This window comes from Lactuca saligna, chromosome 6 (assembly GCF_052625555.1).
Source record: "Lactuca saligna cultivar CGN05327 chromosome 6, ASM5262555v1, whole genome shotgun sequence".
Lineage (NCBI taxonomy): Eukaryota > Viridiplantae > Streptophyta > Magnoliopsida > Asterales > Asteraceae > Lactuca > Lactuca saligna.
In genome coordinates, this window is record NC_136422.1 from 9,817,524 (window position 1) to 9,839,006 (window position 21,483).

The window sequence follows — 21,483 nt, forward strand, 5'->3', positions numbered from 1 at the left end:
ATTAATTTAATTTAGTTTTTTTTTTAATATTTAATAGGACATACTACAATAAATCCATTATATTTTTGTAATTTTTATGTATTTTGTTTATTTAATAAACAAGAAAAGCTAACTATTTAATCATGGCTAAAAAAATCTTTCCAATATGACTAAAGTTTCTATATTCATATTTATAAAGTCATTTAAAGAACGATTTTACAAAATCCACTGGGTGTCCTTTTCGTATATATTTATTTACTTTTTCATATTGTTTAAGAAACTTATTGCCTTCAATATAAATAAGACTTAAACCCACAGGGAGACAATTAACCGAAAAGCGTGTTGCAGTGCTTCTTTTTGTAATTCAAGAGAGACAAAGCGAGAGGTGATCTTTCATGGCGATTTAGTCGATAAAGCTAACAATTTCTTCAAATTTGGGCTCTCTATTAGCTGTACTCTTTTGTTTTGTTTCCTTTCTCTCTTCAACTCATTCCCTCCATAAAAAACCACTTTAAAGCAAAGGCTTCTGATCCGTAAGTTACTGTCAATTTCGTCGCCTGAAGAAGAAGAGAAGATGATGCAAATGGACCGGAGACCGTTTTTGGAAGAGTATGAAAAGCTTGTTGTTCGTATGAACACTCCTCGGTAAGTTAATTTGTTCTTCGTTTTCGCATCACTGTTTTCTGTATTTCTAATTTCTGAGTAAGTTTTTTGAACATGTCGGTTTGAACTTTGAAGTTAATTCGGTTTAGATCGAAGCGAAAAATTCTCACCTGCAAGAATTAAGTCTTGTGTTTAATAATATTTTAAGACCTAATGATCGGAATTTCTTTGACTTTTCAAGATATTGAGAACAAATTCATCCAGAAGTTACATTCAAAATCCACTTGTGACTTTTCAATACTAATTTTCCTTATTTTGCCCTAATTTTCAAGTTCAAGTTCAAAATTTGAATTTCCTTTCAGTCTGCGCGTTTGCTGATTTTGTCTGTTTCACATCTCTTTGCCAGGGTCATGATTGACAATGCCGGTTGTGTGGACGCAACACGCATCATGGTAAGTTTCAAAGTTTGTTGACCAACTTCAATATTTCTTCGATCAAACTTTGAATTTTTCATATTTTCAACGAAATTGTTTGACTCACGCCATTTTTTTCTTTGATTTCAGATTGACAGTGTCAGGAAAGACGGAATTCTTCTCGAAGCAGTTCAAGTCCTCACAGATCTAAACCTTTCCATCAAAAAAGGTTACGTCTCCTCCGATGGAAGATGGAACATGGATGGTAATCTACTATTCCACCTTTACCTTTTGCAATCAACAAAATCCTTTAATCATTTTGTCAGATTTTCCTGTTTGCATCTTTTCGTTACTAATTACAGTTTCAATCTCATCATCATCCTCATCTACAGTCTTCCATGTCACCAATTTGGATGGCAACAAATTAACAGACGAAAGCATCATCAATTGCATTCAACAATCTCTCGGAACCGTTAACAGAACAAAATCAAAGTCGATTGACGGAATGACAGCCCTAGAACTCACCGGCACAGACAGAGTCGGTCTTCTATCGGAAGTTTTCGCAGTTTTATCAGAGCTCAACTGCGACATCATCGAATCAAAGGTATGGACACACAACGGCAGAATCGCAGCAATAATCCATCTAAAAGATTGTGATTCCGGTTCCCCAATCGAAGAACCCCAAAAAATAAACAGAATCGAAGCACGTTTGAAAAACGTCTTGAAAGGCGACAACGACATAAGAAGCGCAAAAACCTCATTCTCAATCGCAGTCACCCACACAGAAAGAAGACTCCACCAAATGATGTTCGCAGATCGTGATTACGAAAGAACTCCGATCATAAACACCAGCGGCCGTTATTCTCCGTTAGTATCCGTTCAAAACTGCTCGGAGAAAGAATATTCCGTTGTCAACATTCAAGGCAAAGACAGACCCAAGCTTTTATTCGACGTCGTTTGCACTCTAACAGACATGCAATACGTCGTCTTTCATGCCACTATCAACACCAGAGAAGACGACGCATATCTGGTAAATTTTCAATCTTTCTTCATCTTTTCTAATGATCACTTCAAATTTCAAACTGGGGTTTCTCCAATTCATTTAAAGCTTTAATCTTTCTAAGGGATTACTTCAAAATTCAAAATGGGGTTTTCTCAATATTTTGTAAAGTTCTAATTTTTATTAATTGGGTTTCAGGAATTCTTCATCAGACATATAGATGGAAGCCCGATAAGTTCTGAACCAGAAAAGCAACGTGTAATTATGTGTTTGAGATCCGCCATTGAAAGACGAGCTCCTGAAGGTGTACAGCTTGAGCTCTGCAAAACTGATAAACCGGGTTTATTGGCTGAAGTGATGCGAACTTTTAGAGAAAATGCGATTAATGTGACACAGTGTGAGATATCAACAACAATGGGTGTGGCTCATAATATATTTTATGTTACAGATGGAATTGGGAATTCTGTGGATTTAAAGGTGATTGATTTTGTTAGGGAAAGAATTGGGTCGAGTTGCTTGAGAGTGAAGGAACTGCCATTGATGTTTAAAAAGGTTGAGAGGGATGAAGGTGGTCTTGGAGGTGCTGTTTTGGTTTCACTTGGTAGTTTGTTGAGAAGGAATTTATATAATTTGGGGTTGATGAAATCGTATTCTTGAAAGAAAAAGAAAATAAGGTGGTGGAGTGAAATTCTTTTGAAACATGAGGGGGTGGTTTGAATTTTTATAGAAAAAGGAGGAGTGGAGTGAATTGTTTATGAAAAAGGAGGGGTTGCTTTGTAGATAAAAGATATACGAGGGATGTGCTTGTGGTAGTTATTGGTAGGTTTGGTAGATACATATATACGGATTAGGGTTTTTGAAGGTTTGGAATTTGGATTGTCCACTCCCACAATTTGTTATTTGTTTTGGGAAGTGGATTGGATTATTTATGTACATAAATTCGTTACATGTTTGATTGATTTCAAAATCTATTTACTTTTTAGTATTATCTTGTGATCTTTTAATGTATCCCTTCTTTTAATATCACGAGTTTTTATTTGATTATTTATTATTTATTTATTTATGTATGGAAAAATTTAATATGTGTTTTTTAAATATTAAAAAATAGTATTTGTCCAATCAAATATCTAAATATTATATTTATCATTCATAAAATTTTAAAATATCAAATTTATCCAAAATTTTATTTTTAACATTTCATAGTCAATTTACATAATTGTTTTTATCAGTTGACTTTTATATCCTTATTGTAAATCAAAATTTTAAAATCATGCTTTCTCTGTTCCAAATTGATAGTTCACTTTTGATTTTTGAAGTCTTTTTGCTTCAAGTTTGACATTAAATACTTTTACACATGTTATATATTACTTGATAAAACTTATAAAAATAAAAACACATTTAAAATACAATACATTCATATATTTTGCATCAAGTATTATCAATCCAAAACAAAAATATTTAACGTCAAAGTTGAAGAAAAAATACTTCAAAAATAAAAAATGAACTATCAATTTGAGATGGAAATAGTATATAGATTGACAAATTAAAACAACTAAAACAACAATCATCAACCAAGAAAGGAAGTGTATGAAGGGGCCACTTGAGATAGAGTGAAGGAGTTTTTGTGAGAGATTCACTATAAGGGTATACTAGTAAATTAATATAAAAAAATAAGAAATTAAAACAAATGTAAATTGTTTTAAACTTGTTAAAAATAAAAATTATAATATGATATTTTTAAAAATTATAAAAAAAAATAATATTCTATTTATATAAAGAATATTGTAAATCAACATAGATCATATGTTATTTGGTTTGGTTAAAACAAAATGCAACTTCTATAAAACTATCATTTTATTCAAACAATAATCATTTTGATTATACTTAGTTGTTGATTACTACTTTTGGACATTCAAATCTTTAATTTTTATTTTAACTGTTAAAAAAATACATCATTTAGTCCCGATTTCTAAAATAGTCAACATGGTTTGTATTATTAAATATTTTAAAAGAACATTTATGCATACTTAGAGCATCCACATTGGTGCAATTGTAAGATCTTGCAAAAGATGTCACCTCACCATCATGCCATTTATTTTTTGTGATGGGGCATCGCAAACTAGTTTTGCAAGTTGCCATGTGGAAGGTCTTATGAAGGTCAAGATATATAGATGGAGCCTAATGACTTATGTTTTAAATTTCAACACATTTGAGGTTTATTATTTAAATTTTAATACATTTTAAACAATTATTCAAAATGTAACGATCCAAAAACCGTAAGTAAAAATTTCATTTTTCAGATCATCAATCCTAACAACATATGTCTCGAAAAATATCCAAGATACAACTTTTCATAAATATCAGAGTAATAGAGATTATAAAATGCAGAAATCACGAGGGGAAGATTTTATGTCATAAAGTTGACATTTTCTCTTTTGTATCGGAAGTATCTGAAAACAAAAGCATATATGTAAGCAGAACGTTTAGTAAGCTTCCCCAAAATACAACATAAGCAATACACATAACTATAAAAGCACGTGGCTGTGTCAGGTTCGTGACAACCCCCGGGTCCATGTCAACTCTATGCAACAACAAATGTCGTGTCGGGTCTGTATCAACCCTCGAATCAATATCAACCCCAGGTCCATATGACTCCGAGCCTAAATTGGCTCCATGCATATAAAATCACATAAGCAATAATCAAATAATGTTACATGCCCTACAACAATTATTTACAACTACTGGTCTATAATCCAAAATATCTTGATAAGTCATCCAACTTATGCGCTGGTGCCACTACCTGTAATACAAAGAAAACCGAGTGGGTCAGACTTGGGAGCATGGTGAACATATAGGGTTTCCCACCCACAATAAATAATTATATTAATTTCATCAACCAACAATAACCCAATAACCCAATCCCGTTATCCTCACTTTACGTCCTTAAAACAACTATCACAAGAGAGCTAGCCTAAGGATTTTCATCGGGGTGACAACACTGCTTTGGGGGGTTCCCAACAATTTATGTAAAATAAGGCAACCATGTGGGGGATGGAGTACAACAATCGAACACCCAAGTTCAATAACACCTACAGGTGGCGAGCCTGCCAGCGTTCCACTGGACTGTCTAGAAGAGTCTGTGGTTGTCATCTAAAATCCGCTAGATGACTGAATCAACAACAACATCGATGTCTCTCATCATTTTATTTAATCACACATCAACTATCTACACATGTTTCATCAAACATAATTGTAGATAAAAATACATATACAACGTAAAACGTGTATAAAACATTCATTCAACACTTATTTCAAATAAACAAATAATATATAAACACATAGCACATATTTTATAGAGAATACTTCGTATCTATGTGTTAGAAGAAAATGAATATACACCCACTTGATAAGACGATGATCAGACAACACTACGGCTCTTTAAAGTAATATTCTTCGATGAAACCAGGATGTTTTCTAAAAAATTGGGCTTCACGCGGGCAGAGTTTCGGCTCGAAAACTCTTTTTCTCGGGATCTTCAGGGCTTGCTTCGGGTGTCGGGATGATATCGCGACTTCGGGGATATTTCTTGCAAAGTAGAAGAAAGTTTAAGGGGTGAAGAATGGAAAATTAACAACCATAAATGGCTGGCCTCGCATCCTATTTATAGGAAGAGTCTGGCCTTCGGTACGCATGGCGTTCCTGCGAGGGACGCAACGCATTCCACAACGCTGGGCGTTCCTTTGGACGCAGCGTGTAGGAGCGGGGCGAGGTCCTCTTTCAGATGCCAGCTTGTGTCAGCTACGACGTGCCTCATCCGAGGCCGAGCAACACAAACGCGGGGCGTTCCCTTTGGATAAGCTTCAAAACAATTTTATTTAAAAACTTCAAAATTTCATATCTTTTGCATACGAGCTCCGTTTTTTACGTTCTTTATATCCATGCGTAGGTAAGACTATGCTCTACAATTTCGTTTAGACTTCGTCGGCTAATTTTGACTTTATTTTTAAAGTTATATTTTTAACAGGTCAGGACAGGAGAAGTTTGTTAAAATTGATAACTTCTTCATCCGACGTCCGTTTTCGTCTGTCTTTTTACTGTTGCACTACTATTAACGATATCTTCAATTCTCGTTTAGATTTTCTCGGCTAGAAATCACTCGATCCCATATTCGAACTTTGGGTTGCATACTAGTAAGTCGAAACTTCGAAAAATCATAACTTCCTCATACGAAGTCAGATTTAGACGTTCTTTTTATGCATGCTCTCGGTTTAACGTATTCTACGCGCTAAGGCTAAAAACCGCTCTATCGTAAATTCACTATTTACGTCATGCAATGTCGTACTGCAACTGTCGTGAATTCGACATGTCATAACTTCTTCGTTATAACTCGGATTTCGGCATTCTTTATATATCCGAAATCCTTGTCACGACCACTACCTCTTTATGTATAGATATTGGGCTTATCTAATATTTTATTTTAACACTCATATTCATTCTTAATTCATTTAAATCACACAATTAAACATAAAACACATAATACTAAAATAATACATTTTTATTATTTCAAAACGAGTTTCAAAGGCTAAACTAGACTATTACATCAATATTAATGTCTAGCCAAGAAACACGGGCGTTACAGTGTAAGTGTTCCCTTTAAAGATGTACAAGTTCTTACGTCTTTAATTGGTTGTAGAGAAGACAAATTTCCTTTCATTTATCTTGGGATTCCATTAAGTGATAAGATGGATCGTGTTAAAGGTTGGGATCGTCTCCTTGATAAATTCAGAAAGATACACTCTAATTGGAAAGTTAACACTCTTTCAATTGGAGGGAGGTCCATGCTTTTAAAAACTGTTCTTGGATCTATGTGTATTTTCTACTTTTCCTTATTTGTGATGCCAGTGTTGGTGCTAGAGATTTAGAGGCCTTACGTGCTAGATTTTTTTGGGGTGGTTCGAGTAATAATCGGAAAATTTCTTGGGTGAAATATAGTTTGGTTATGGTGAGATGTGATAATGGTGGCTTGGACATTGGTAGTCTCGTTAGTTTCAACTTAGCTCTTATTCTAAAATGGAAATGGAGGTTCTTCACCCGGACAAATTATTTATGGATTGAAGTTATCAAATTTGTTTACAGAGACAAGGGTGGTTTTAAAGGCAATGAGAAGAAAGTTTTGGGAAATAGTCCTTGGACAATGATCTTGGCTGTTGATCGCAAACTCCACGAAAAAAGGTGGTAGATTACAATGTGTTGTATAAGAAAATTGCGGATGGTACTGATACTAGTTTTTTGAAAGATAGGTGGGTTTGTGGTATTATTTTGAAAGATTAATTTCCAAGGTTAGTGAAGGATGATTTAAACTTAGAATGTAGTGTGTCGATCGATCTACCCCCTAGGATGGAAATGGAACTGGGCTAGGAGATTTAGAAGAGGGGTTGTTCAAAATCAATTACATAACTTGTTAAATATGCTTTGTGGGTTTCAGTGTGGTCTAGGCCATGACGTTTGAGTTTGGACCTTAGCAAATGATGGGTCTTTCTCTTTTGCATCTACACGTTAATGTATTGATTTCAAGGTTATTGATTCTAATGCTAATTCTACTAGATGGTGTACTTGGGAGCCTAAAAAGGTAAACATCTTTGTTTGGAGACTGTTACTTGGGAGATTAGCGACTCGATATGCATTGGAACAAAAAGGTATTGATCTTCTTTCTAAATCTTGTCTGATTTGTGAGAAATAGGAAGTAACGGTGGAACATCTTTTTATTAATTGTGAGGTTGCAAGGATATGTGGGAAGGTCTTTTCCGTTGGCTTCAAATTGAGGTTGCCAACTTTAGAGATCCTAGTGGCCTTTTCAACATGGTTGATTCTGTGAAGATCTCTCTCGTCAAGAAACAAGCCATTCATGCGGTGGTTGCTACTGGAGCTTGGTTTCTTTGGAAATACCGAAACGATGTTGTACATGATACTAAGAAGATAAAAAAAACATGATTATTGATTGAATTCAATAATTTTCGTTTTTATGGTGTAGCAGTAGATAGAAAAAACAAAATTTTTAATGGGATGTTTGGATGCAAAACCCCTTTAACTCTTTGCAATTTCCTTGTTCTTCGCTTGTGTGTTTCTAATGTTAATAGTTGTTTCCAAAAAAATATTCTTCAGACATAAACAAAGCTTTACATAAAGATTCTTACCCATTTCTAGAAATAAACCAAAAAGTTGAATCATTGGAAAAGTGTTTTTTTAATGCATATAAGAGCTACCATCAGGTTGTTAATGAAGAAACATTTTGCTACACAAAAATGCCTTTTGGACTTAAGAATGTCAAAGCTGCTTACCAACGCCTCATCAAAAAAGTGTTCAAAGATCAAATCGGTAGAAACATAGAGGTATACATAGATGACAAGGTGATTATAATATTCGGTTGGCAACTACCATGAAGTTTCCAAATGTTATTTGATATTATGCACCAATTTGCTTTGATAATAGTAATCATTCCAATAGTGCTTCACACTCGATCTCATTTTTGATTTGTTAAAGTCGAATTTGAGGGCTGATGTGATTTTGGTTTCTTTTGGACTTGTGATGACAATGACATTCCAGATCCTTCTGTGTTGGATTCCCCATTTGTATAGAGGGTACACATTTCTTTCTTTTTGTTTTTTTTGGCCTTCTACTTGGGTTGGGGTATGAGGTGATGTATTTTTTTCCATCTTGTGGGAGTTCAATTATGAAATTGGCTATAACTTATCCTATTAGGTTATTACAACGTTAAACTTGATGTCATGTTCTCCCAAATCAGTTGAAATTACACCAAAATCATCTCGAATTCTCTAGTCGTAATAGTATTTATATATTGCATTTATCCATGAGTAGTTTGATGTGGTAACCCTAAACGTATTGTAGTAATTGTCATGCTTGATTAATTAGGGTCGAATCTAGCTTTTCTAGAGTCTATGTAGTTCAGGTTGTCTTCTTGTAGCGCTCCACTGACGAATTAGATTAGAAGTTGACTCTTTTTACTTTTGACTATAGGGATGACACTGATAGTTTCTAGAGTTATTTCCATGTACAAAGATAAGGTTTTTTCATGGAGTTTGGCTTGCTAATGTTGGGATGCTTCACAAGATTTCTTTTAGTGCTATAAGGGAAGTATTCACTTCTTTAATCTATTGAAAGACTGTTTTCTTCATGCATAACTTCAATGTTTGAAGAGATGAAGAGATTTTTCTACTGATTTGACAATAAAGAAACAAGAGTAGTTAACTTGTCAAGTAGGTCGTTCATGTCTTTTAGTTTGGCAAGGTTTGATGTTTCTTTCAAGTATGTAACTTTTGTGCCAAAGAATTGGTTGTAGCCATCTTCAGTAACAAAGTATCCTAGGAACGGTCCTTCTTCGTCTCTATAGTGCATTTGGTTGGACTTGTTGATCATAAATAAGGGCAATTACTAAGGTGATGTGATTGCCTTTGTATTTGAGTATTATGACTAGAGTTGTATCCCACATGGATACAATTCTTTAGTTGTTACTCTATTTTATCAAATGTAGATAATCTTAAGTTAACATGGGATTATAGGCCTATTAATCTTATTGGAGTTCAATATAAATTATTGACGGTTTCTGACTAATATATTAATGAAAGTGATGTGAAATACAATCGATTATGAGTAGACAGATTTTGTGAAATGTCGCCAAATTCTTGACGATCGTTGATGGTTAATGAAATCATCAATTAGTATAAAAAAGAAAAAGAGCTTCATGGTTTGAAAGGTGGATTCTAATAAGACATATGATTCAATGAGTTGGGATTACTTGGAGCAAATTATGGGATTTCTTGACTTTGGTAGGATTTAACATGGTTGGATGATTGACTGCCTTCGATCTTGTTAATGGAAGTCTTAATTTAATGCCTCCGATCTGGTTAATGAAAGTCTTACTTTGGAGTTCTGGGTGCAAAGAGGGTTGAGACAACCATATACTTTGTTTATGTTTCAATTTATTATATCATAGAGGCATAGAGTAAATAATGGATGGCTATAGAGTTTGGAATCTTCTTTCTTGAGATGGTTTTTGCAAGATTTGTTGATCACAAAGAAGAAACTATAATTAGCTGAATCTGAAGGTGTTTCTCGAGATTATGCTATGATGTGCAAATTAGTAATATATACACAAGAGAGTGTATGACAGGGCTATAAAATTTATGAGTGAATTATTACTTGATAATGCCTTATACACAAGATATTTATAGTGATGGTGAGGAGACAACTTCTGGTAAGTCCGTACATAGTATTGTCTCTTTTTTTTTTTTTTTTTTTTTTTTATGTTTGTTTGCATGGAGTTATAGAAAGCACACAATTTGCTGGCAGATTCGTGGTCATCTGGTATATAGCCGGATGTTTTGGTGCCTTTGTCGTGTTCTCGACTCGGTTTTGCTCTTGTGGCTGTTCGGTTGGGATTCGAGGTAGGGCTGAGTGTGTCGGAGTGAGGATCATTTTGGTATGGTCCACTACTAGTATGTGTCATAAATATTCAGAAAAAAAAAAATTTACTAATATCAAAGCAAATACTTTGTATAAATTATAAAAATCTACATATTAATGGATCATCAAAGTCAACATTTTATTGAAACGTTCACTTCAACGTTCTACGTATTTTAAAAGAAATGATATATTATAATCTGAATTGAAATACAATAATTCAGAGAAAACAAATAATAATTAAGAAATCGTTTGTTTTGTTGACCAAAATTTGCAAATTGATAAGGAAAGCACACCATTAAACCAAAGGATAAAACAAGCCAACAAACTAAAAGGGCTAATTTGGCTGCTTATGCCAGCCTGTTTAGTTCTTGTTTGAGGGAATCTTAGCTTGTGTTTAGTTTAAGAATTTTAAATAAATTCTAAATTTTAATCAATTGATAACATCTTTGATCGTTAAATGGATGTATTTTATACTTGCCATCATTCTTCACATTCCATTATCTCACAATTTCGACATTTCATTTCTTGGGGTTAAGAAAGAATTAAGCTTCATTATTTCTTAGTTTTATCGACGGATAAAATTATAGTACTTAAACCCCTAACATCTTATTGATTTAAGTTATTTTTATTCTAAAAGAGTTAAAAAAAACAACTTTATACATAAAGATACAATAAAAATGGCATTTTCCTTTTCGAATGCGATTTCTAAAACAACAAAGGAAAATTATAAAGAATCAAATAAATTGTAATTTGAGTCATAAAATAAAAAAATAAAAAAAAATGTAGGGAAAAAGAATTGTGGTAATGCATGAGGGAACAAAAAAAATCACAATGTTGATGATCTGTGTTTAACATAATGACGTTAATACAAAATACGAATTTTGCAGCAATCAGATGTTTGATTCTCAAGATAAAACGTTAAAAAATGGTTCTTCAAAACTGTCTGAACGCAAAACCATGCTAAGTCCGGAATTTACCTTGAACCGCTAAAACAGAAAAAGAGTATAAGAGATATCCGTGCATTTCTTGTGTCTAGACGTGTATAAAATTGCAACAGAAATGTTAGACATAAATGTGTAACTGATGATATGCATTAACTACATAATTAAAATAAAAACTAGTGATAGTTATAGATAGTTATAGTGTTTAATGCAAGTCGAGAAACTAAAAACTAGTAAAGTTATAATGTTTAATGCAAGTCTAGAAACTAAAAACTAATAAATTTTTAGCTAGTAAAAAAATATATATCTTTACACACAAACGAGTTGAACCGAAATGACTGATTTGCACCCCCTCGCTGCCCAAAAGAAAGTATTAATGTTTAGAAGCATTTCTACTTATAATTTTTTTTTTCCTTATTCCACTTATGTAAGATAACTAAAGGTTACCAGCGAGTGGGCATGGTTTCAATTGCGGTTCCACCACATCATCATCCAAAACACATCCCTCCCTGTGGTTTCTACAACACTTTCTCTCTTTTCACCCAAATAGTACCACACTTCCCCTACTCTCTATCTTCTTTCTTCAGTTGTTTTTCTCATCTCATCCTTTGGTATACCACACCTAGTGTGTCGCAAAAAACCATATTTTATGTGGTAAAATTGACAAGATACTTATGTGACATTTATGTGAAAGATGAGAGAGTTTGGTTTTTGTGGTACCATTCCCTCTAGAGTCCAGCCTTAAAACTTATTTTCCAACATATCCAATTGCCTAATCTTGAGGATTAATTTGTCATTAATCTTAATTACATTTTAGGCATATAAATATATCAATACAATTGTATAGTGGAAGGAACAAATATATAATTATTTATCCATTTTAATAATTTTTAAATTCGTTTTTCAAAATGATTTCTTTTTGAAAATTGATTAAACCAAAATTTCAAACACAAATAAATAAGATTGAATTTCATTCTAATTCTATCATAAAATTTCCTAGTTTTTAAATTTCATAGCATATTTTAAATTTTCCTAAAGAAATTTAGGAGCAAAATGTCCGCAAAAATTATAATAACCATATCTAAAGTCTAAACTTAAGAAAAAGCATATCTAAATTCTACACTTAAGAGAAAGCACAAAAGATGCTGAGATGTAAGATGGGACATAGACTCATACAAGATGCTATAAGAATGTTTTGTCCTTTATATTTGTTCTATACACTATCACCCTCATCAATATATTATTTTCTCTGATAAAATTTCTCCTTTTAAATAATAATAGCTAATATATTTTTTTCCTATTTGTTATACTTATATGAGGTGAGAATAAAAAAAATATTATATTTAAAGTTCTACGTCGGGTACCATTGGATATTTTCTCTTCTTATAGGAAAAAGGTAAAAACAAAGATGTAATTCTTCCAAAGAGAGTTATATCTCTAATGATATCCTTTCTTTTGCTAAGAAAGAATACTCACTCTATTACAAGTTAACTAACTTGTTGTAAATAAGTTTCGGTTTAAAAGGGACAAGGGTTGACAATGACAACTTTAAAAACAAGTTTATTCTTGTAAAATTATAAATTAAAAAAAAAAAATAGTTTAGTCCAATAAACTTTGGATAATTTGAAAATCATGATGGAATTTATTTGTATCATACAAATAAGGTTTATAAAGGCTCACATTTTCCATGTACCTTGATATTATTTTGGAAGTCGGAAAATATGTACTATTTGAATTGTGGTGATTTGATAAGAAATGTAGAAGATATGACGAGTAACATCTCGGGACAATAGCAAACCACCTTTTTTATTCACAAAAGATTGTGATTGTGGAGTTGAGGCAATCTTCAAATTTTAGTATTATTCAGCTCTTATGGCCATTAAGGTTCGTTTGCAGTGATTTTAGGACATGAGATATAGTTGTATGTTCGCAACTGATGATTAGTAGGTATCTGAAAGTTGGTCCAAAAACCTTTGTTAGCGAAGTTTCCTTTAAAAACAACTATGGAGCTCTAGAAGGTTTATACACTATCCTAATAAGTAATAACCACACCATTAAGTTAAAACCATTATATATATATATATATATATATATATATATATATATATATATATATATATATATATATATGTTAGTTTATAACCTGTGAAAACAACGGTTATAAAATTAATTAAATTTTTATAGTAAAAATTTAAAATTTTTAATCAATTATTTTAAATAAATTATTAATTAAGAGATATTTTTTAGTTATATAAAATTATAATCGTTGATTTAAATAAATACATGAAATTATATCACCTTATAATATATATTAATTTTATTTTATTTTTTATTCTAATGCTATTAATTTGATGTAATTAAGTCTGAAATTTAAAATTAGAAATTTGAAATGAAAAATCAATCATCATTTATTAATTTAATGTAATGTAATTAAAATGAGAAATTTAAAATTTAAAATTTAAAATGGAGAATTAATAGGTTGACATGTGGCATATAATATTAATGATGATTTCTAATATTGTGACACTTATCACTAGGAGAATAAACTTATATATATATATATATATATATATATATATATATATATATATATATACACACACACACTACGCGTGAGACTCGTGTATTACACGAGTTGATTTAAAAAAAAAATATTAAATTAAAATGTAAACAAAAAATATTTTTTAATATATAACTTTGAAATAAGAAAAGAATAAACGTATTTATTGCAATTTAATATCATATATATGATATTTAATATGTATGATTTTAATTTTAAAATTGAAACAAATCAAAAATTGATAAGTGGATAATATTTATTTTAAAAATACTAGAAAATAACAAGTGTTAAAACTCATGAGAAATTGATATATGAAAAAAAATAACCTTCATATATATATATATATATATATATATATATATATATATATATATATATATATATATATATATATATATATATATATATATATATATATATATATATATATTTATTGAGAGAGAGACAAAATAACTTATAACAGGCTCTCATTTCTCACATATTCCCAATATGAGATCGGCACTTAGAAACTCATTCTTAACTTTCATCCATATGTGACGGGTTATTACAATCTTTGTTTTAGAAAACATTAGTTCGTCATATGTGTCATAAGAATCCATTTAGTTTTTATTTAAGAACAAAACAAAGTTTCTTTTTGACAAATCCTGAAGGCCTGAATTTGTTTGTTGTGAAAAGCAAGAAGTTAAAACGGGAGAATCAAAGTCTTCCCTTGTCATTGGAAAAGGAACAATAAAAATGATGAGAACTAATCAATCTTTCTGTAAATATGAACTTATTTTAATCCTCATAAATTTTAACGTTAAAAAGTTAACTTACTATACAATCATAGAAAATGCAGGTTAAGAATTAACCTTATATAATTGCAAAACCTAACAAAATAAAATGAAATTTGTTAACATTCATATAGCAAGTATATTTAGATTAGTTTCCAGCCAAAAATTATTATTTCCGCCCACTACCAATAATATTAGCGGAGGGATTATTTGTAGCATCACCAGGAGCAACAAGCCTCCTGCTTTGCAATCCTATAAATCACAGACAATAACATTCGAAGGTCTAGGAAGAACATTTCTTCCATGAACATCAGAAAACTGTTATTTACTCCATTTTTAGATAATAAAAAAAGAACAAATGCGTTCATGGCATCGTCGGTGATGTGTCAAGGGAAGGCGAAGTTCATTGTTGGGATGGATGGACCGACGATAACTCTTCCATTGTTTCCTCTGGTTTAAGAGATAACAAAATGGTGAATGCTCAAGCGATAAGAAACGCTGGTGATTTACTGGTTCACTTTTTTTTTTTTTTTTTTTTACTTATTTTTTTTGACAAAATTTCACAATTAGTCCCTGTAGTTTACAGAATATCGCACTTTAAGGATTTTCTAGCAAAAAGTCACGCGATTTGTCCCTGTGGTTTGTAAAATTACATGAAAGGTCCTCCTGTCGTTAAATCTAACTTTTCAGCGGTTAGATTTTAAGGAAAAAAAACTATTTTGCCCTTGTACCAATATTGCAATACACTACAAACCTCAATGACCATTCTTGTAATTTTCTAATTTTGAATATATATAAAATTTCGAATTTGATTATTTATTTTTTTTATCTTTTTGACATTTTGTTTTCTATTTTTATTTTATAGTTTTAGTTATTTATGGCTTTTTGTATATATTTTGAATCAAGTAAATAAACTTAAATTCGATAAACCATGTCGAAATTATTTTTTCTTTAATTTTTTTTATTTGTGAATTGAAGCGTTAATGTTTTTTTATTTTATTTTTTTAATTTTATGTTGTTACTGTTCATGTTTTTTTATACTTAATAGTTAATATCGTTAGAAACTTTATGTTTGCATTTATTTATACCATTATTTAACCATTTGTTTTCTATTTTTGTTATAATTTTAATTATTTATTTTTCTTCTATTGTTTTTATTTATTTTGATTCAAGTAATGAAAACTAGAAAACAAAAAACAAAACCTCAAACACCAAATTCTAATGTACTCTAAAATATTAATACATTTTACATTTTCATCTTTTTTTGGTTTTTTGGTTTATTTTATTTTTTATTTTTTTGTATTATTTTTTTATTTTTTCATATTATTTTTTAATTATTTCCTATTTATATATTTTTGGTTGTTTCGTTTTATTTTTCATCAACTTGATAACTTTTTTTTGACCTTTTCCAAAAAGTGTAAATGTATGAATATAGTAGAGTATATTACAATTTTGGTGTTTTAGTTTTTTTTTTTTTTTTTTTTTTTTTTAAATTTTGTTTATTTATGATTTTTATAACTTTTTTATTTTGATTCGTGTAAATAAAATAGTTATATTTACAAATATAAATAAAGAAAATAAACATAACTTTTTTATTTGCACAAATTAAAATAAAAAAAATTACGAAAACCATAAATAACCAAAATTAATAAGAAAGTGCGAAAAAAAACTAAAAAATATGAAAAGTATAAAATGTATTAATATATTAGAGTATTTTACAACATTGGTGTTTGGGTTTTTGTTTTTGTTCTTTTTTTTTTTTTTTTTTAATTTATGTTTTTCATTACTTGAATCAAAATAAATAAAAACAATACAAGAATAATATATATATATATATATATATATATATATATATATATATAAAATGTGAAATAATAATAATGATAAATGCAAACATAAAGTTACTAACGATATTAACCATGAAGTGTCAAAGTAAAAAAAAAAAATAAACCGTAAAAACATAAACTTAAAAAAAAAAAACATTAACGTTTCATTTCATAATCAAGAAAAAAAAAAGGTTTTGATATGGTTTATCGAATTTAAGTTTATTTACTTGAATCAAAATGAATAAATAGAAAACAAAATGTTAAAAAGACAAAAAAAAAATTATCATGTTGTTGAATATATATATATATATATATATATATATATATATATATATATATATATATATATATATATATATATATATATAAATTTCAAATTTATAAAATTATATAAATGGTCCTTGAGGTTTCTAGTGTGTTGCAATATTGGTACAAGGGCAAAATAGTTTTTTCCTTAAAATCTAACGGCTAAACAGTTAGATTTAACGGCAGAAAGACCTTTCATGTAATTTTACAAACCACAGGGACTAGTCGCGTGACTTTTTGCTAGAAAGTCCTCAAAGTACGATATTCGGTAAACCACAGTGACCAATTGTGAAATTTTGTTTATTTTTTAATCTAAAGGTTTAAAACTATGAGGGCCACAATTTTTTGCCACTTTTTTGATAAATATATTTCAAACCACTATGTATTTGTAAATATTTTTTATTATTGGTTACCATCTTTTGGTAAACGAACTCCATAAAAAAGTTAGGAGATGTTGATAATCATATAGGTGAAGGCACGAGTGCAAACTCTATTATGGAGGAAAGATGAAATGTGCTTAAACAACTAGCCAATATTGAGAACTCGAAGTTGTTGTATGTGTGTCAAACAACTAAGGTGCTGTTTGTTTTTTCGAAGAGAAAATGCATGAAGTCTGCAGACCATCTCTGCTATCCTCTATAGCAGAAGAGGTGGAACAAACGGCTTGATCATTTAATAAAAAGTATGTTTGTTTTTTAACGTCTGCAGACTGCTGCAGTAAGTTAAACTAAGGCGTGAAAAGGTTTGAAGCAGTTGGTTTAGTATTGCGCCACGCAGCAGACGCGCAACAGTTTTTAAGTCAGAAGTCTTCTGAAAAACAAACAGTTGCGAAGGGCCAAATGTTGCGTGTATGCTGCGCGGCACAACAAGAAGTGGTCTGAAATGGTTTTTAAAACAAAAAAAACAACACCTAACCTAAATTGGGGAGTTAAAAGGATAAGAACTCTAAGTTTGTCTATGGTATACTTAAAATGAAGTGAAATCAAATGGCCATAAAGGTGTTATGGTTAACTATATCAGATATCTATTCTCATTATATATACATATAAATTTTGGAATGGAAAATGAACAATAATTTGTTGGTCATTCAGATTTTGTACACAATATTTAATGTTGTTGACACTTTTGGTCCCTAGGTCCTTTTTATATTCAGGGTTTGGCCACATTATTTTAAAAAGTTGGCAACTTTAGTCCCTGTCGTTCATTGGCTTTTCCAATTTAAGCCCTTCTAATCTGGTCTTCATCAGCAGGACACATTTCAAATGTTTGCTTCACCATTTTTACGGTCCAATGGAATCCTTGCAGAACACCAACTTGCTTATAGTTGTATAGATAGAGATTTTCACACATATTTGAATTCCATCTCTTATTGAATAATATACCCTATTGACGAACGACGAAAGGCGGAGGTAGGGACGAAACCTTGAACTGCTAGAGGCGACTGGCGATCGGCATATGTTATCATCGTAGGAGGATCTTTTATGTAATTTTACTTTTTTTCTTTCCTCCATCGCAGGAGGCATATGTCATCATCTCAAGAGGACCTTTCATCATCGCAGGACGAAACCTTGAACTGTTAGAGGCGACTCACCGTCTATTCCTCTTCAAGCATCGATTTACTTTTTTTCTTATGACATCATCACTTCTATTCCTCTTCAAGTATTGATCCATCCTCCAATCGCATAACTGTTGGATTAGTGTCTAAGTCCATAGCTATTTTGGTATGTACTTGACCCGATTATGAGCATGGTCCTTTTGGGTTGCCTTCACCATAACAATATGTAGGATGAATTAAGGAGAGAAATGTTTAATTATGATTTATCAATATATTATAAGTATAATATATTAAAGGAGAAATCATATTATTTAAATAATATTAGTCAATAATTAATTAAGAATTAATTAAGAATTAATTTTGTGGCTAAAAAAGATTAATTAAACTTAAGGGACCTATTGTGTAATTATAAGATAATTACATAGATGGGATTATGGACTCCATAGAAGGTGGAGTGGACGAATTCTCTGGGGAAACCCATTAGAAATCGTCCAAGGGTTCTAAAGAAGGAGTCTATGGGCTGCTTAGGGCTTAAGCAGTCAAATTAGGGTTTCCTAGCTTGATAACCCTAATAGCCTAAGTATATAAGGAGCCTTAGGCACCAAAAAAACGTGGCTAACACTTCCTTTAGGGTTTCCAACCGTTTTTTGGTGCCTCCCTTCTTTTCCCTCTTCATCCAAGTTGTTTAGTGGTGTTTGTGACTCCATTAGAGGTGCAGCACTTGAGGCACTAAACTTTCTGAAGCCAAGGATTGATTGTTATTACTATATAACAATCAAAGGTTAGATCTAAACCTTATTTTATGTTAATATGATTATTTGTATGTTAGATCTAGGGTTTATGGCGTTGGATAATCAATTGCATGTTCATTTGACAAACTAGATCCAAAGTTATTAAGGTTTGTGTGTACACCATAGGACTGATGTGTTGCCAATAAACCATCAGTGGTATCAGAACCTAGGGCTGTCTGTGTAACATCCCAAGTTTGGAACAAGAAGTGAAGGGTTATAAGTGTAAATAAAGGAAGGGACTCGACGAGTAGGTACGCTTACTCGCCGAGTCGGAGCGGGTTTTGATCACGAATCAAGTGACCAACTCGCCGAGTCGGAAGCTGGACTTGACGAGTTGGTGCTGGAATGAGAAAATCCTAATCTTAGGGTTTGCACCCTATTTAAAGGACTTTATGTACTTCTCCCAGCCTCCTAATCCCCCTGAGAATTCTAGAAACCCTAACCTTCGTGTGAGACTTCATTATTGAGGAGATTGGAGCTTGGAAGAGGAAATTCGTGGGAAAGAGCTTGAGGAATTAAAGGCTTGCTGCAAAGGAGTGGTGTAGATCCGAGATCTACTTCGGTGAAGCATATATTGGAGGTAATAATTTGTGGCTTGGGCTCTTTGGTATCTAGATCTATTATCATTTGAAATTTAGGGCATTTTTGGTATGATTAAGAGCTATTTCGAGTTAGAGGCTTCGATCTGAGGTTGCTACTTCATATCTTGGCTTGTGATGGTCCATAATGTCATAAAGTTTGCAACTTTATGTGAGTGTTAGAGGCTTCGATCTGAAACCTAAACCCTAGTGTGTTTTGGGCCTAAATCTCCATGGTTTCACGTAAAGTTTGCAACTTTATGTGAGTGTTAGATTGTAGAAGGGTGGATCTATGGATTTGAGCCTCAGCTTTTGAATGGGTTGAGAACTGGAGAGACTCGGCGAGTCACATGGGTGTACTCGATGAGTTGTATGAACATGTGCATGGACTCGGCGAGTTGGAAGAACAACTCGGTGAGTTTGTTGAAGATTTCCTTGGAACTCGGTGAGTATGGTCCCAGAACCCAATCTCTTTTTTGTTAAAGCTTTGGATTAGTGAGTCGGTTGGCGACTTTGTGAGTTGGTCAGGATGGGAATCAGAGATCGTTGGACTCGGCGAGTCTTGGGGCGAGTCGGCCAGTTAAGTTGTGATATGAGAGTTTTTTGGGTGTGGGAACTCGGCGATTCGACGGGGTGACTCGGCGAGTAGAAGTCAACTAGGAAGGTTGACTTTGTCTGGGGACTTTGACTTTGACCAAGAATTTATCGGTTTGACTTCCAAGGGTAATTTGGTAATTTTGGTATTTAAGAATTTGGTTCTTTGGTAGTGTTCTAAGGTGAAGTTCGTATCGGTGGTCGGAGCTGCTTGGTCTTATCTCTTCAATCGACAATTGCAGGTGAGTTATCCTCACTATATCGACAGGATCTACGGCACCAAGCCCGACCCTTTACCGGATGGAAATCCGGGTATTGCTTGTTATGTTATTGCTTTGCTAGATCTGCATCCTGGTATTTAGGGTAATGCTATGTTATTGACCTGGTTAAGGGCGGTACCCGGTATATAGGGTAATGTTATGCTAGTGATCGGTTAGGTCGGAATTCTGGTTAGGATGTTGATATGTTATGTGATCTGTTAGACTGTTTGTCTGGTTAAGGATTTGTTATGTGATTAATTGTTTTATGTGCACATGGTTGTTTGAAGGGGGATTGGGTTGAGGTGGGTCCTACTTTGTGCTATAGGTCAACATACCCAGGGCGGACCGGATATTCCAAAGGCCCAACGAGCGGTTCGGATAGGCTGAAGGCCCCAAGAGGGCGGACCAGACGTGCCAAGGCTCAGTGTGACATCCCCAAAATCACGGCCAGAAAAGACCGGTTTCATTTATGCTTTTAAAATAATTTCAGAGTAAATCCATTGATTTAAAAGAGTTGCGGAATTTGTTCCCAAAACAAAATATGATAAAATAAAGTTTATCAAAGCATTCCATCAAGAGATGCATTTTCATTATATAACAATATTCGGGATGTTATGTTCCGATACAGACCAAAAAGCATAAACGACATATTACAAGCCATACAACAGTTATATACATATATAGGCTCATAAACAAAACAGCTTGATGATTCATCTATCTTATGCCCTCGCGCCACTTCCTGTAATACAAATAAGACTGAGTGGGTCAGACTTGGGAGACTGGTGAGCATATAGGGTTTTCAACCCACAATTAATAATTATAT

At 32.1% G+C, this 21,483-nt stretch overlaps 1 protein-coding gene across 1 annotated transcript; it reads left to right on the forward strand.

The window, feature by feature from the left end:
* The first annotated feature begins 297 nt into the window (after positions 1-297).
* On the forward strand, positions 298-2,983 carry LOC145001787 (ACT domain-containing protein ACR8-like). Its single transcript, XM_078961135.1, has 5 exons — positions 298-624; positions 989-1,034; positions 1,146-1,260; positions 1,388-2,025; positions 2,194-2,983. Exons 1-5 carry the CDS (start codon positions 554-556, stop codon positions 2,650-2,652), a joined length of 1,329 nt encoding a protein of 442 aa, XP_078817261.1. The 5' UTR covers positions 298-553; the 3' UTR covers positions 2,653-2,983.
* The last annotated feature ends 18,500 nt before the right edge of the window (positions 2,984-21,483 follow it).

Excerpts from the sequence above, each read along its gene's own strand:
- LOC145001787 (XM_078961135.1), top strand. The coding sequence starts at position 554 with ATGATGCAAATGGACCGGAGACCGTTTTTGGAAGAGTATGAAAAGCTT. Across the intron at positions 625-988 it reads GTTCGTATGAACACTCCTCG|GGTCATGATTGACAATGCCG; the intron begins GTAAGTTAATTT and ends TCTCTTTGCCAG. Across the intron at positions 1,035-1,145 it reads TGGACGCAACACGCATCATG|ATTGACAGTGTCAGGAAAGA; the intron begins GTAAGTTTCAAA and ends CTTTGATTTCAG.